A 16,821-nucleotide genomic window follows, 5' to 3' on the forward strand; every position below is an offset into this window, starting at 1 on the left:
ATAACAGAATATGTGGCTGTATGTAGCTGCCTCGACCATGGTCAACCCCAACACTGCCTTCCTGAACTGTTACAATGCCTGAGGTGTAAGTACACCCACAGTGCTGTTAGGGAGGGATTACCAGCTACATATTCCAGACTTTCACTGGACTGTAGATGGATACCAGATTGACATATTCCATTCAACCACTCCCAAGGTGAGTTATTCCAATTCCTTTATTGTCCAGGACAATATATTCACAATATCATTAAAACAGGAATTAAACATTCCCATTTGGTTTCAGGTTCTAACACATTCTGTTAGTTTGTTCTTTATTGTCAATGTCAGGCTGGGGTTGTTTCCCTTGGAGCAAAGGAGGTTGAGGGGAGATTTGATAGAGGTGGACAAGATTCTGACAGGTTTAGATAAGGTGGACAAAGAAAAGCTGTTCCCATTAGCTGAAGGGACAAGGACAAGGGGGACACAGATTTAAAGTTTCAGGTGAGAGATGTAGGGAGGGATGTGAGGAAGAAAATGTTGATGCAGCGAATGGTAATGACCTGGAACTCGCTGCCTACGAGGGTGGAGGAAGTGGAGACAATAAACAATTACAAAGGAAATTGGATGGGCATCTGGGGGAGTTTCAAACAGAAATGCTGACTAAATATCTCTGAACTTCCTAACATCCTGTCACTCTGTGATCCTTGTGAAATTTGAAATCAGGTATTCACAACAAGACTCAAAGAGCATCAGCCCACTGGAGGGAAAGTTGTGAGACCGGCCAGTCCAGCAGAAAGAAACCCTCCGACCCTCCCCATTGACCAACTGTGAGAATGAACAAAATGCAGTCCTGGATGTAACTGAGAGCAGAAACAATAACAGCAGAATCCAACCCCTGTGAACTTATTGGTGCCTCAGCAGCTGTGATGAAATTCTGAACACTTTTTATACACTGAGCAGGTGGACAGTTTCTCCCCAGTGGAACCTCACTGATGTCTCAACAGGTGGGATAACTGAGTGAATTCCTTCCCACACTCAGAGCAGGTGAATGGTCTCTCCCCATGTGAATTCGCTGGTGTCTCTGCAGGTTGGATAACTGACTGAAACCCTTCCCACACTGAGAGCAGGTGAATGGCCTCTCCTCAGTGTGAACTCGCTGGTGTCTCTGCAGGTGGGATGACTGAGTGAATCTCTTCCCACACTGAGAGCAGGTGAACGGCCTCTCTCCAGTGTGAATTTGCTGGTGTTTCTGCTGGGTGGATAACTGACTGAAACCCTTCCCACACTGAGAGCAGGTAAATGGTCTCTCCCCAGTGTGAACTCGCTGGTGTCTCCGCAGGACGGATGACCGAGTGAATCCCTTCCCACACTGAGAGCAGGTGAATGGCCTCTCCCCAGTGTGAACTCGCTGGTGTGTCCGCAGGTCGGATGAACGAGTAAATCCCTTCCCACACTGAGAGCAGGTGAATGGCCTCTCCCCGGTGTGAATGTGCTGATGTGTCCGCAGGTCGGATGACCGAGTGAATCTCTTCCCACAACGAGAGCAGATGAATGGCCTCTCCCCAGTGTGAACTCGCTGGTGTATCTGCAGGTTGGAAAACTGACTGAACCCCTTCCCACACCGAGAGCAGATAAACAGCCTCTCCCCAGTGTGAATTCGCTGGTGTCTCTGCAAAGTGGATAACACAGTGAATCCCTTTCCACACTGAGAGCAGGTGAACGGTCTCTCTCCGGTGTGAACTCGCTTGTGTGACTGCAGGCTGGGCAACAGAGCGAATCCCTCCCCACACTGAGAGCAGATGAATGGCCGCTCCCCAGTGTGGCTGCGCCGATGAGCATCCAGCAGAGAGGGGGCTCTGTATCTCTTTCCACAGTCTGCACATTTCCATGGTTTCTCCATGGTGCAGGTGTCCTTGCCTCTCCCTTGGGTGGACAATCAGTTGAAGCCTTGTCCACACACAGAACACGGGTACAGTCTCTACCCGCTGTGAATGGTGTGATATTTATTCAGGCTGTGTAACTAGTTAAAGCTCTTTAGTCAGTGCTCTGGAACAATCTCACTCGGGTGTGGCAGTGTGTTGCTGCTTTTCCATTCACTGATGGCCGAAGTCTTTTCAAATCGAAGTGGAAGCTTTAATCTGAAGCTCAATGGCCAACTTCCGCATTGAGACGTCACAATGGAGCGCTGCCTGAATCAGCCAATAGGAATTACTCGGCTCCGCAGTGACGTTGTGGGGTTCCATGGCGCAGGCCCGGCTCGCGGACCCGGGAGCCCCGCCCCCACCCATTGTTCCCCTCCCCCTGCACCTCCTCCAGCCACGGTTTCCAGGCAACCGGCTGGCGGCTCCGGCCAGAGCGAGAAGCCGCTCGGTGATCTCCCCCTCCCCCCTCTCTCTCCGGCGGCTGCTGCTCCAAAAAGAGATCGAGAGCGGACCGCTGGCGGCAGCCGCACTGCGCCTGCTCCGGACAGCTCGGCTCAGCAGCGCTCTCTGCGCCTGCTCCGGACAGCTGGGCTCAGCAGCGCTCTCTGCGCCTGCTCCGGACAGCTCGGCTCAGCAGCGCTCTCTGCGCCTGCTCCGGACAGCTGGGCTCAGCAGCGCTCTCTGCGCCTGCTCCGGACAGCTCGGCTCAGCAGCGCTCTCTGCGCCTGCTCCGGACAGCTCGGCTCAGCAGCACTCTCTGCGCCTGCGTGCTGGGCTGCCAGCTGAGGGAGTGGGGGAGGGGACTTTGCAAAATCACTTCCCATCAAATTCTTCCAAGTCCCGCAGTTTGATTTGAAACAGAACAGCTTCTGTTTGTAGCTTCACCACAGACTCAAACTTCACACACAGACTCAAACTTCACCACAGACTCAAACTTCACCACAGACTCAAACTTCACCACAGACTCAAACTTCACCACAGACTCAAACTTCACCACAGACTCAAACTTCACACACAGACTCAAACTTCACACACAGACTCAAACTTCACCACAGACTCAAACTTCACACACAGACTCAAACTTCACACACAGACTCAAACTTCACACACAGACTCAAACTTCATCCTCTGGACAACATCGTATTTCTCATTTTATGTTTTTAAGTTTCCTTTGTACTTTGATTTCTGTTCGGGCTGTTCCCCCTCCTTTTTGGGGAGCTGCCCCTTTTACTTTGTCCTGATTTAATCTGAGTTTGTTTACTTGGTTTGACCTAAAAAGAGGACAACATCTGTGAGGAAAACACTTTCTTTCCCCCCCTGGGAAATACAGAGACAGAGAAATTCTCTGGAACTGGAATTAGAGCCAAATATACTGAGGGGGGAAATGTTTGTGATTTTGTGGAACCTGTTTTTATTGTCTGAGCTTTTTAAAGTGTAATTTATCTTGTCTATTCAAATACTGTTTCTTAATGAATGATTCAGTGATGTTAATTTTAGATTAATTTTGAAAGTAAAAATGTTTAAAAATGAAACATTGTCTTTTAGTTTATTCCAATGGGATTTGTGGGAATTTGTTTATTATAAGGTGACCATGAGGATCGTAACAACATTGATATGTCTGGTGTTGTTATATGGTGCATATGATGTGGAGATGCCAGTGTTGGACTGGGGTGGGCACAGTAAGAAGTCTCACAACACCTGGTTAAAATCCAACGGGTTTATTTGGAATCACGAGCTTTCAGAGCGCTGCTCCTTCTCACCTGATGAAGGGGCAGCGCTCTGAAAGCTTGTGATTCCAAATAAACCTGTTGGACTTTAACCTGGTGTTGTGAGACTTCTTACTATATGGTGCATATTAGGTATATTATTTATGGATTTGTATTACAGTTGATGTTGTTTAATTCCAGAATAGTATTGTAACTACACTGTATATTTTCCAGTCAAAGAGTCAGCAGAGCACAAGATAAATCAATTCAGCAACTTGAGTCCATGCCAAGTCTCTGTCGGGGAATCCACTCAGTGCCATTTGTCCTCGATATCCCTGTTCCCCAGTACGTTTAATTCCTTCAAGTGCCCGACCAACTTTATTTTGAAATCACTGGTCGTCTCCACTTCCACCACTCTCATCGTCAGTGAGTTCCAGAACATGATTGCTTGCTCCCTAAGTCAAGTTCTTCCGCACCCATCTGTATCTCTAATCATGTAATAGAGTTCTGAATATTGCATACATTTTTAGTCCACTAAATATGCTAATTTTTTATATGCTTAGACACGAGCCTGTGTGAAGATTTCAGGAATATGTGTCCTGTACATGAAACAGTCAGCACGGATCTGTCGATTAGGATGAATCAGCACCCTCAGGACAATGTCTATTTCAGGTCCAGCAAAGTGAGAATGGAGGGAGAGTGTTTGGGATGGAGATTTACAAATTTTCAAGAATGAGAGGAAAGAATGTTCCACAGAAACTAGAATTGTCTGTTCTGAGTTTTTATCCTGTACTGACAGCAATGATTTTTGTGAATTTCTTTCACAGGCTATTAGAAGGGGAGAATTTACAGACACAAATCTCAACAAACATGACGTTAGGATCTGACAGAGTCACCCAATTATTCAGGATCTGAATACCATCGGCATTTGAAACTAGAATGGGAAATGTTTGTCTGTTCCTTCAAACTGTTTAAACATCAGTGTGACTGGAAAATCACTGAGACACATTCACTCGAGTGAGAGTATTCCAGTGAACTGACTGTGGAAAGAGCTTTAACCAGTTACACAGCCTGGAAAAGATTGAAGGATTCACAGTGAGGAGATAGACCATGTATGTGTTATCTATGGGATCAAACCTTCATCTGAACCTGCAAATGTACAAAGACATGCAGACCATGGAAATGTAGGGACTGTGGGAAGGGATTCAATTGTCCCTCGAAACTGGAAACCCTTCGATGCAGCCACACTGTGGAGACACTGTTCACCTGCTCTGAGTTTGGAAGGGGATTTCGTGATTCATCCACCCTGAGGAATCACCAGCGACTTCACATCAGGGAGAGGCCATTCACCTGCTCTGAGTGTGGGAAGAAATTCAGCGATCCGTCTGCCCTGCTGACACACCAGCGGGTTCACAATGGGGAGAGACCATTCACCTGTTGTGTGTGTGGAAAGGGATTCACTCAGTCATCCCTCCCGCTGACAAACCAACGCATTCACACTGGGCCGAGGCCATTCATCTGCTCCGAGTGTGGGAAGGGATTCACTCAATTATCTAGTCTGCTGAGACACAAACGATTACACACTGGGAAAAGGCCATTCATCTGATGTGTGTGTGGGAAGTGACTCAGTCAATCATCCAGTCTGCTGGAACACTGAGGCACCTCCCCCAATAAGAAACCTGTTCAATGCTCTGACTGTGGGAGCTGCTTTAAAACCTGAGCCTACCTGAGGGTCGACCAGCGCATTCACACTGAGGAGACCCCGTTCAGGCGCTCTCACTGTGTAAAGAGCTTTAGAACATCATCTGACCTACTGAAACATCAGGGAATTCACACTGGGGAGAGACCCTGATCATTCCCACTCACTTTCAGCGATTTCTCATAAAACCTACCAAATTGGAAGCTTCTGCCTGAAATTTTATTTTCCCTTCATTTCCAAACTGAGACCATTCACCTGTTCAGTGTGTGGGAAAGGATTCACTTGTTCAACCAAGCTGCTGAAACACCAGGGCAGGCACACCGATTAGTGATCTTTTGGATTCTCTGCCTGTGGGTGTTAACTATATCAATAGAGGTTAAGTTTATTCAAATGGAGGGCATTGATTAGACAGTTATAATGAGCAGGTACAAAGTGGGACTCACGAATATAACTTGGAGTCAGAGTTGAACCTGTAATGTTTGATTCTGTGAATAAATCTAGACCAAATAAAGATTGACTCCGCCCCAAGGCTGTCAGGATTATAACATGGTAACAGAAAATGCTTGTCTCGTGGTGAATGTTGGAAACTAAAAGAAAGTATATTTCAGACAGAAGCTTCCAATCCCAGCAGCTTTTGTGAGAAATGACTGAAAGGCAGTGGGAATTGTCAGGGTCTGATTACCTGCTGATGCTCTCGGAGTCTGAACCATACAACCAGTGGAAGAATGAAGTGACGATGTGGACATGGGTTACATCCCGATCAAGGAGGAAACAAAATCTGGCCTTGGCATCGTCACTTCCTAACACAAGGATAATCAGCAACAAAGCATTTTCTGATCAGCCAAACTGCAAGTTGATAACTGCACTGGCACGGATGATTCATGTAAAGAATTCACTTCAGGTGGTTGGAGGGTAGAATCCCTGTCAATTGGTCTATGGGAGAAATCCCTAATTCCCCTCTGTGCCGGGCGATCGCCCTCCTGCTTTAAAGGGATACAATTAGTTCCATTTTCAGTCATCAATTATCTGATTGTTCCATGAAAAGAATTGTTCGAAGCAACAAATTATTGGAGATACCAGAAGAGGGTTTCTTCATGTGTAACGTTTGGACTGAAGAAGAAAAACCATCTTTTTCTTCGATTTGTTTTGAAACACTGTTTGTGTGAATTTTTGCGATCCCGGTCAGGACTGTTAACGTTTGCAGAGAAATTCGAACACCCGGTGATTAACTGAAAGAATTACATCACAAGATTCCACATTGTTAAACAAAAACAAACTTTACTGTATGTTTAAATAAAATTTAAAAAGACAACACTACAAATTGAATACAATAAAGATTTATGATATAAACCTAGTTCTGTTTTTTTACCTCACCCCAAGAGTTTCTTTATACTTAATATCTTGAAGTTTCATTCACTTCTGTTCCTCGGACCATCCCAAAGGTATGTCAAAGCTCTCAATTCACTCTAATTCTCCCCAGTACTCCAGATATTCTCCAAGCTCCAAGAGTTTATGGGAGTCCATCCATTATCTTTTCATTAAACAAGTCTCCAATTTTCCTTTAAGCTCTCAAACTGTGGACTCCTCAGTCCAAACATGAGCTTCACTGCATTCTTGCTGAGGGATTTAAATGTTGGAAACACCCCTGGTTTCTAATGGTCCTCTCAGCTTCTAGTCCCACAGCTGGTTCACAGCTCCTGATCCCACAACTGGTGGCTTCCAAGCTAACTGCAGACTGTCCGCTGTCTATCTGTGGAACCAGGTCATTGATTGGAAAGGACTCAAAAGGTTACGGGGAAAAGGCAGGAGAATGGGATTGAGATTTATCAGCCATGATCGAATGGCACAGCAGATTCGATGGGCCGAATAGCCTAATTCTGCTCCTATATCTTATGGTCTAATTCTAACCAAGGCTCCACCCTGAATCACATATCCCCATGGTAACAGAGACCAGGTGGAATATCTGTCAGATATTTAGCTTCAAAACTAAACCCTTTTTCCCTGAGGTCTGCATGAAAAATTCACCGAACAAAAACAGTACAATAATTGTCAGTCCCAATGTCTCCAGCTAAAAGATCCAGCTGACCTTTTACAGTTCTTACCTCTCGAGTTTTGACTTCTTAAACCAACATGGGCCATGCTTTGTGACTGCGAATTCCCTGAGGGTGTTTTCATCAGATTCTCAATCCAGGTTTTCCATTTTTTAAAAGCAATTCTTGCAACTAATTCATATTTCTAAAACATAGGAATTATGAAATTAGATTTCTGTACCAAAAACAGGAAAAAATGGAAATGTATCACCTTCATAATATCCCATTTAGAATATTACAATATACAACATGCTGTATATCTTAACAACAGCCATGATCTTATTGAATGGTGGAGCAGGCTCGAAGGGCCAAATGGCCTCCTCCTGTTCCTAAATCCACTGTTTTCCTGTGTTGATCTATCTTATAACCTGCAATAGACACAATAATCCCTCCATTGTCTACTTCACATTCACAAGTCCAGCTTGGTAACAGCACACTGCTGGGTTCCATGTCCAGGAATCTCAGTCCACTGAAGATGGAAATTACTGCTTGCAGTCTTTTCTGAAAGTTTTCTTCTTACAATAATTATAGTCCAAAGTTCCTCCTGCAAAAGGAGAGTCTTCATTGCTGTTCATTTGTGAATTTTCAAGTTCTATTTTGAAAACAGTCTGTACAGAGTTCACATTTTGAAATTTATTTTCTTCCATGTTTGCAGTTCCTCCATTGTTTAAATCCAGAGAGAATATTCCAGTCAATTCCACATTGAAACTGTCTTCTTCTTGCTCAGTTATAGCTGATTCCTTTATTGTCCAGGACAATATATTCACAATATCTTTAAAACAGAAATTAAACATTCCCATTTGATTTCAGACAGGAACATATTCTGTTCATTTGTTCTTTATTGTCAATGTCAGGCTGGTGTTGTTCTCCTTGGAGCAAAGGAGGTTGAGGGGAGATTTGATAGAGGTGGACAAGATTCTGACAGGTTTAGATAAGGTGGACAAAGAAAAGCTGTTCCCATTAGCTGAAGGGACAAGGACGAGGGGGACACAGATTTCTTGTTTCGGGTCAGAGATGCAAGCGGGGAGGGGAGATGTGAGGAAGAATATTCTGATGCAGCGAATGGTAATGACCTGAAACTCGCTGCCTACGAGGGTGGAGGAAGTGGAGACAATAAACAATTACAAAGGAAATTGGATGAGCATTTGGGATGTTCCAAACAGAACGAAGAACAAAGAAAATTTTGTTTTCTCAAAGAAAACAAAAAAAAAACAAAAAAAAGAACAAAGAAAATCCATCAAGACATCATTTGACTGAGTTTGGCAGAAAGGGACCGACGCAGGGTTACATAGAACATAGAACATAGAAAGCCACAGCACAAACAGGCCCTTCGGCCCACAAGTTGCGCCGATCACATCCCCACCTCTAGGCCTATCTATAGCCCTCAATCCCATTAAATCCCATGTACTCATCCAGAAGTCTCTTAAAAGACCCCAACGAGTTTGCCTCCACCACCACCGACGTCAGCCGATTCCACTCACCCACCACCCTCTGAGTGAAAAACTTACCCCTGACATCTCCTCTGTACCTACCCCCCAGCACCTTAAACCTGTGTCCTCTCGTAGCAACCATTTCAGCCCTTGGAAATAGCCTCTGAGAGTCTACCCTATCCAGACCTCTCAACATCTTGTAAACCTCTATCAGGTCACCTCTCATCCTTCGTCTCTCCAGGGAGAAGAGACCAAGCTCCCTCAACCTATCCTCATAAGGCATGCCCCCCAATCCAGGCAACATCCTTGTAAATCTCCTCTGCACCCTTTCAATGGCTTCAACATCTTTCCTGTAATGAGGTGACCAGAACTGCGCGCAGTACTCCAAGTGGGGTCTAACCAGGGTCCTATAAAGCTGCAGCATTATCTCCCGACTCCTAAACTCAATCCCTCGATTAATGAAGGCCAGTACGCCGTACGCCTTCTTGACCGCATCCTCCACCTGTGAGGCCGATTTAAGAGTCCTATGGACCCGGACCCCAAGGTCCTTCTGATCCTCTACACTGCTAAGAATGGTACCCTTCATTTTATACTGCTGCTTCATCCCATTGGTTCTGCCAAAATGGATCACCACACACTTATCCGGGTTGAAGTCCATCTGCCACTTCTCCGCCCAGTCTTGCATTCTATCTATGTCTCGCTGCAACTTCTGACATCCCTCCAAACTATCCACAACACCACCTACCTTGGTGTCGTCAGCAAACTTACCAACCCATCCCTCCACTTCCTCATCCAGGTCATTTATGAAAATGACAAACAGCAAGGGTCCCAGAACAGATCCCTGGGGCACTCCACTGGTCACTGACCTCCATGCAGAGAAAGACCCCTCCACAGCCACTCTCTGCCTTCTGCAGGCAAGCCAGTTCTGGATCCACAAGGCAACAGCCCCTTGGATCCCATGCCCTCTCACTTTCTCAAGAAGTCTTGCATGGGGGACCTTATCGAACGCCTTGCTGAAGTCCATATAGACCACATCCACCGCTCTTCCTTCGTCAATGTGTTTGGTCACATTTTCAAAGAACTCAACCAGGCTCGTAAGGCACGACCTGCCCTTGACAAAGCCGTGCTGACTACTTTTGATCATACTAAACTTCTCTAGATGATCATAAATCCTGTCTCTCAGGATCCTCTCCATCAACTTACCAACCACTGAGGTTAGACTCACCGGTCGGTAATTTCCCGGGCTGTCCCTGTTCCCTTTCTTGAATATAGGGACCACATCTGCAATCCTCCAATCCTCCGGAACCTCTCCTGTCTCCATCGACGATGCAAAGATCATCGCCAAAGGCTCCGCAATCTCCTCCCTCGCCTCCCACAGTAACCTGGGGTACATCCCATCCGGTCCCGGCGACTTACCAACCTTGATGCCATTCAATAGTTCCAACACATCCTCTTTCTTTATGTCCACATGCTCGATCCTTTCTGTCCACCGCAAACCAGCAGTACAACCACCCAGATCCCTTTCCACCGTGAATACCGAGGTAAAGTATTCATTAAGCACCTCCGCCATTTCTAACGGTTCCGCACAAACTTTTCCCCCTTCACCTTTTAAGGGTTGGAGTCGGTGGGATTCGGGGGGGAACTCTCCACCGGTTGGGGATATACCAGGTACAGACGAGGATGGCTGTGGTTGTTGGAGGTCAGTCATCACTGCAAGGGTCACTGCAGGGTTCATCTAAAACTCTGCTGGCCATGTTTAAACTCACATTAAGTGTTGTTCCACTATCACCCTTGTGCACGATGATCCACCCAGTAAAGCAACAACTTAATATTAAAATTCTCATCCTTGGTTTCAAATCACTCCATGACCTTGCCTGTCCCAATATCTATAATCTCCTATAAGCCCCACAACCCTCAATATATTACACTGCTCTAATTCTGGTCTTTAGTTTGTCCCTGACCTTGCTTCACCAGTGCAAGCTCTACCTTCAGTTGCTTAGGCTCCAACCTCTGGAATACCATCCCTACACGTCTCCAACTCTCCACCTCGCTTAACTCATTTAACACACCCCTTAAAATCTACCACTTTGACCAAACTTTTGGTCATCTAACCTAATATCTTCTTTGTGGCTCAATATCATACTTTATTTTACAATGCTCCTTGGATGTTTTATTATTTCAAGGCGCGATATAAATATATTTTGTTGTTCCTCATGTCTCCTGGGCCTCATCATTTTCAGCTGCTTCATTAATTACCGTCTCCCCACTGTAGGGTCGGAAACGGGGATGTTCACTGATGATTGCAGTGCATATTACCATTCACAACTCTGAATACTGAAGCTGCCCGCATGCAGCGCAGGACCAGAACATTCAGGTTAGAGCTGATTGTCAATTCATACTGACACCACATAATTATCAGGAAATATCTATTTCCAGCAAGAAAATCTAACCATCTTCCCTTGATATTCAATGGCATTACCATCAGTGAATGTCCCACCAGCAATAACTTTGGGGTTACCATTGACCAGTCATTTAAATACTGTGGTTACAAGAGCAGATCAGAGGTTGGGAGTTTTGTGGCAGGTTACTCACTTAATGACTCCCCAAAGGCTTGCCATGATTCACAAGGTATAAATCAGGAGTAAGGTGGAATATTCCCTACCTGGATGAGTGTATCTGCAACAATTTTGTAGATCCTATCCAGGACAAAGTAGCCCGCCTGATCAGCATCTCAAATACCACCTTAAACATTCACTCTCCACCATTAGCCCACAATGGTGGCAGTGTATCCCACATATTAGATGCACTGCAAGAAATCACCAAGGCTGTTTTCACAGCATGTTTGAAGTCGGAAAATATACCTCTATAGGCTGGTATGAGTCAAAATACAGTCATGCTTTATTCTCATAAGCTTATGGGAGAACTTGCGGAAGCCAAAGTTCTCTCTGAACACAAGAAGCATGGATATTTATACATCAGGGTTCCCAATACAAGTCATGAAGCAAAGTCCAGTTAACAGTCCTTGATCATAAATTATAGTTCCTTTAACAGCTTCTGATAGTCTCTGGATCATGGTTAGAGACCATCTGGTATCCTTGGGTCATAAAGCACAATTCTCCTGGTAGTCGAAGCCAAGGTGTCACCTCTGATCCCCTGCTCTTCCCGCAGCGTTTCCTTTGAAGTGACTGAGTGACTGAGTGCAACTGTCCCAGTGGGAGTCCTCCTTCAAACGGCCATTCTCGCACTCTACCATTTCCTTCCTTTGTTTAAATCATACACAAGCCTACGAGAAAGAAAGACTTATCCCCCAACATCTATATTTAACTGTCTGTTTTATCAGAATGATATAAACAAGCGAGGGAACCATGAACAAATAGCTTATACTAAAAGTAAAAGATGAAAGACATGAACAAATGGCTTATATTACTACCAGGAGCAATATAAACAAAAAGGAGGCTCGCCACAAGGAAGGGCTATGTTTGTGATACATTCCAGGTACAAAGTTCAACCTTTTAGGCACAAAATACATTGAGTACAAAAAACATTAACCCTTTCCCTTCTTCAATGTTCCAAACCCTAACTTCTACCACTTGAAAAACAAGTGCAGCCAGCGTATGGGAATGCCACCATCTGTAAATTGTACTCCACATCACATACCATTCTGACTTGAAAATCAATCACCATTCCTTCTCTGTCACTGCATCAAATTCCTGGAACTCCCTAACAGCGTTGTGGGTATACCTACACCAGATGGATTGCAGCAATTCAAGAAAGTGGCTCATTTTCTTTACAAGAGCAATCAGTGATGCGCAATGAATGTTGGCCTTGCCAGTCACATTCACATCCCCTGAAAGAATAAAACAAAATCCTCATCCCTGGTATCATTCTCAGCCATGAGTACTGCAGTTATCAATGAACAGCTCCGCTTTCGACTTTATGATGGGGGGAGGGTCATTGGTGGAGCAATGTCAAGACACATCTTAAAGTCACTATCGTATCTGCTTCCACTACCTTCCCCGGCAACGAGTTCCAGGCACCCACCACCCTCAGTGTAAAAAACCTGCCTTGTACATCTCCTTTAAACCTTGCCCCTCACACCTTAAACCTATGCCCCTGGTAATTGACTCTTCCACCCTGGGAAAAAGCTTCTGATTATCCACTCTGTCCATGCCCCTCATAATCTTGTAGACTTCTATCAGGTTGCCCTCCTCAACCTCCGTTGTTCCAGTGAGAACAAACCACGTTTCTCCAACTTCTCCTCATAGCTAATGCCCTCCACACCAGGCAACATCCTGATGAATATTTTCCATACCCTCTCCAAAGCCTCCACATCCTTCTGGTAGTGTGGTGACCAGAATTGAACACTAGATTCCAAGTGCGGTTTAACTAAGGTTCTATAAAGCTGCAACATGACTTGCCAATTTTTAAACTCAATGCCCCGGCCGATGAAGGCAAGCATGCCGTATGCCTTCTTGACTATCTTCTCCACCTGCATTGCCACTTTCAATGACCTGTGTACCTGTACACCCAGATCCCTCTGCCTATCAATACTCTGAAGGGTTCTGCCATTTACTGTATATTTCCCATCTGTATTAGACCTTCCAAAATGCATTACCTCACATTTGTCCAGATTAAACTTCATCTGCCATTTCTTCGCCCAAGTCTCCAACTGATCTATATCCTGCTGTATCCTCTGCCGGTCCCCATCGCTATCCGCAATTCCACCAACCTTTGTGCCGTCCACAAACTTACCAATCAAACCAGTTACATTTTCCTCCAAATCATTTATATATATTACAAACATCAAAAGTCCCAGCACTGATCCCTGAGGAATGTCACTTGTCACAGCCCTCCATTCAGAAAGGTACCTTTGCACTGCCAACCTCTGTTTTCTTCTGACTAAATATCTCGAAACTTCCTAACACCCTGTCACTCTGTGATCCTTGTGACATTTGAAACCAGCTATTCACAAAAAGACTCAAAGAGCATCAGCCCACTGGAGGCAGAGACCAGCCAGTCCAGCACAAAGAAACTCTCTGACCCTTCCCATTGACCAACTGTGAGAATGAACAAAATGCAGTCCTGGATGCAACTGAGAGCAGAAACAATAACAGCAGAATCCTACCCCTGGAATCACTCGTGAACTTGTTGATGTCTCAGCAGCTGGGATGAAACTCTGAATCCCTTCCCACACTGAGAGCAGGTGAACGGCCTCTCCCCAGTGTGAACTCGCTGGTGTGTCTGTAGGTCAGATGAGTTTGTGAATCCCTTCCCACACTGAGAGCAGATGAATGGTCTCTCCCCAGTGTGGAATCGCTGGTGTATCCTCAGGTGGGATGACCGAATGAATCCCTTCCCACACTGAGAGCAGGTGAACGGTCTCTCCCCAGTGTGAACTCGCTGGTGTCTCTGCAGGTGGGATGATCGAGTGAATCCCTCCCCACATTGAGAGCAGGTAAATGGCCTCTCTCCAGTGTGAACTCGCTGGTGTGACTGCAGGTTGGATGACCAAGTGAATCCCTCCCCACACTGAGAGCAGGTGAATGGCCTCTCCCCAGTGTGAACTCGCTGGTGTGTCTGCAGGCTGGATAACTCAATGAATCCCTTCCCACACTGAGAGCAGGTGAATGGCCTCTCCCCAGTGTGAACTCGCTGGTGTGTCTGCAGGCTGGATAACTGAGTGAATCCCTTCCCACACTGAGAGCAGGTGAACGGCCTCTCTCCAGTGTGAACTCGCTGGTGTGTCTGCAGGCTGGATAACTGAGTGAATCCCTTCCCACACTGAGAGCAGGTGAATGGCCTCTCCCCAGTGTGAACTCGCTGGTGTGTCTGCAGGCTGGATAACTCAATGAATCCCTTCCCACACTGAGAGCAGGTGAATGGCCTCTCCCCAGTGTGAACTCGCTGGTGTGTCTGCAGGCTGGATAACTGAGTGAATCCCTTCCCACACTGAGAGCAGGTGAACGGCCTCTCCCCAGTGTGAACTCGCTGGTGTGTCCGCAGGTGGGATAACCGAGTGAATCCCTTCCCACACTGAGAGCAGGTGAATGGCCTCTCCCCAGTGTGAACTCGCTGGTGTGTCCGTAAGCTGGATAACTGATTAAATCCCTTCTCACACTGAGAGCAGGTGAATGGCCTCTCCCCAGTGTGGCTGCGCCGATGAACTTCCAGCTCTGATGGGACTCCGTATCCCTTCCCACAGTCCCACATTTCCATGGTTTCTCCATGATGCAGGTGTCCTTGCCTCTCTCTTGGGTGGACAATTAGTTGAAACTTCGTCCACACACAGAACAAGATTACAGTCTCCACCCGCTGTGAATGGTGTGATATTTATTCAGACTGTGTAACTGGTTAAAGCTCTTTAGTCAGTGCAGTGGAACACTCTCACTCAAGTGTGGCAGTGTGTTGGTGCTTTTTCACTCACACTGACATTTCAAATCTTTTCAAATCGACAGACTGGACAATCATTTCTCCTTCTGGATTCAAAATCCGATGATATTGAGGTCCCAAGGGATATGACTCTGTCACGTCTAGACGTGACGTTTGAGATTTCAGCCTGTGATTCCTCTTTCAAGATCCTGTAAAATGAGTTTCCAAAAGTCATCAGTGTCAGTACAGGATAGAAATTCAGAACAGACAATTTCTATGGAACATTCTTTCCTCTCTCATTTCCCAAAACCTGGAAATCTCCATCCCACACACTCTCTCCCCATTCTCAGCAGGTCTGGCAGCATCTGTATGGAGAGAAAAGAACTGATGTTTCAGAGCTTTGACAAAGGGTCATCTCGACAAGAAACATCAACTCTTTTCTCTCCTTACAAATGCTGCTAGAACTGCTGAGATTTTCCAGCATTTTCTCTCTTGGTTTCAGATTCCAGCATCCGCAGTAATTTGCTTTTATAAGGCTGCAGATACCTCCTCCCAAGTAACATGCGTGTGCCCAAGACATCACCACTTGTTTCCCTTATTTCTTTAGCACCCATGGTGCTCTCCGCAGTAAACACAGAGGAGAAGTATTCATTAAAAATCTCACCCATCTCCTGTGGCTCCACACACAGATGGCCAGACTGATTTTTAAGGGGATCTATTCTCTCTCTAGCCACCCTTTTACTCTTAATATATCTATAGAACCTCTTGGAATTTTCTTTAATCTTACCTGCCAGATCCATATCATACCCTCTTTTTGTCCTCCTGATTTCCCTCTTCAGTATTTTCTTACACTTTTTATAGTCAGAGTGATTCACTTGTCCCCGATTGCCTAAACCCAATGTATGCTTCCTTCTTTTACCTGACCAGAGCCTCAATGTCCCTTGTCTGCCAGAGATCCCTAAATTTACCATTCTTTCCCTTCATCTTAACAGGAATATACTGCCCCTGGACTCTTGATATCACACTTTTAAAACCTCCCATTTGCCAGTCATTCCTTTCCCTTCAAACAAACTCACCTAATCGACATCTGCTCGATCCTGCCTAATGCCCACAAAAGTGGCCCTGCTCCAGTTTAGGGCCTTGACCTGTGAACCTGTCCGATCTTTTTCAAGAACTATTTTGAAACTATTGGTGCTCCCAATCGTGCTCCCTGACTGACACTTCAGTCACTTGCTCGACCTCATTTCCTAACTATCCAATAGAAAGTGAGTCCAGGAATTGATAATGAAAAATAAGGAGCTGGGAGATGAATTGAACAAGTATTTTGCCTCGGTGTTCACAATAGAGGATACAGTTAAAACTCAGAAACACCTGGAAATCAGAATAGTAATTTATTAATAATAATGAATAATAAATTGTCACTTGGTATCAGGGGGATTAACAGGGAAATATGTGGATAGGGCCTGGATGGGATTGTTGTCGGTGCAGACTCGATGGGCCGAATGGCCTCCTTCTGCACTGTAGGGTTTCTATGATAAAATACAGTGTAGGAGGAGGCCATTCAGCCCATCGAGCCTGCACCAACAATAATCCCATCCAGGCCCTATCCACATATTTCCCTGTTAA

General features: G+C 45.6%; 1 protein-coding gene across 1 annotated transcript in view; it reads right to left on the reverse strand.

Annotated features, from left to right (window-relative positions):
- Positions 1 to 834: 834 nt before the first annotated feature.
- The window catches only part of LOC144483335 (uncharacterized), a 37,680-nt gene continuing 21,693 nt past the window's right edge, over positions 835 to 16,821 (reverse strand). Inside the window, exons 4-5 of the mRNA XM_078202051.1 lie at positions 13,972 to 14,977; positions 835 to 1,870 (exon numbers count right to left, since the gene is read on the reverse strand). Of these exons, the coding sequence (XP_078058177.1) occupies positions 977 to 1,870; positions 13,972 to 14,977 (1,900 nt within the window). The 3' untranslated portion in view covers positions 835 to 976. The remainder of the gene's footprint in view (positions 1,871 to 13,971; positions 14,978 to 16,821) is intronic.

The sequence above is a fragment of the Mustelus asterias genome, unplaced genomic scaffold (genome assembly GCF_964213995.1).
Source record: "Mustelus asterias unplaced genomic scaffold, sMusAst1.hap1.1 HAP1_SCAFFOLD_63, whole genome shotgun sequence".
In the NCBI taxonomy this organism is placed as follows: domain Eukaryota; kingdom Metazoa; phylum Chordata; class Chondrichthyes; order Carcharhiniformes; family Triakidae; genus Mustelus; species Mustelus asterias.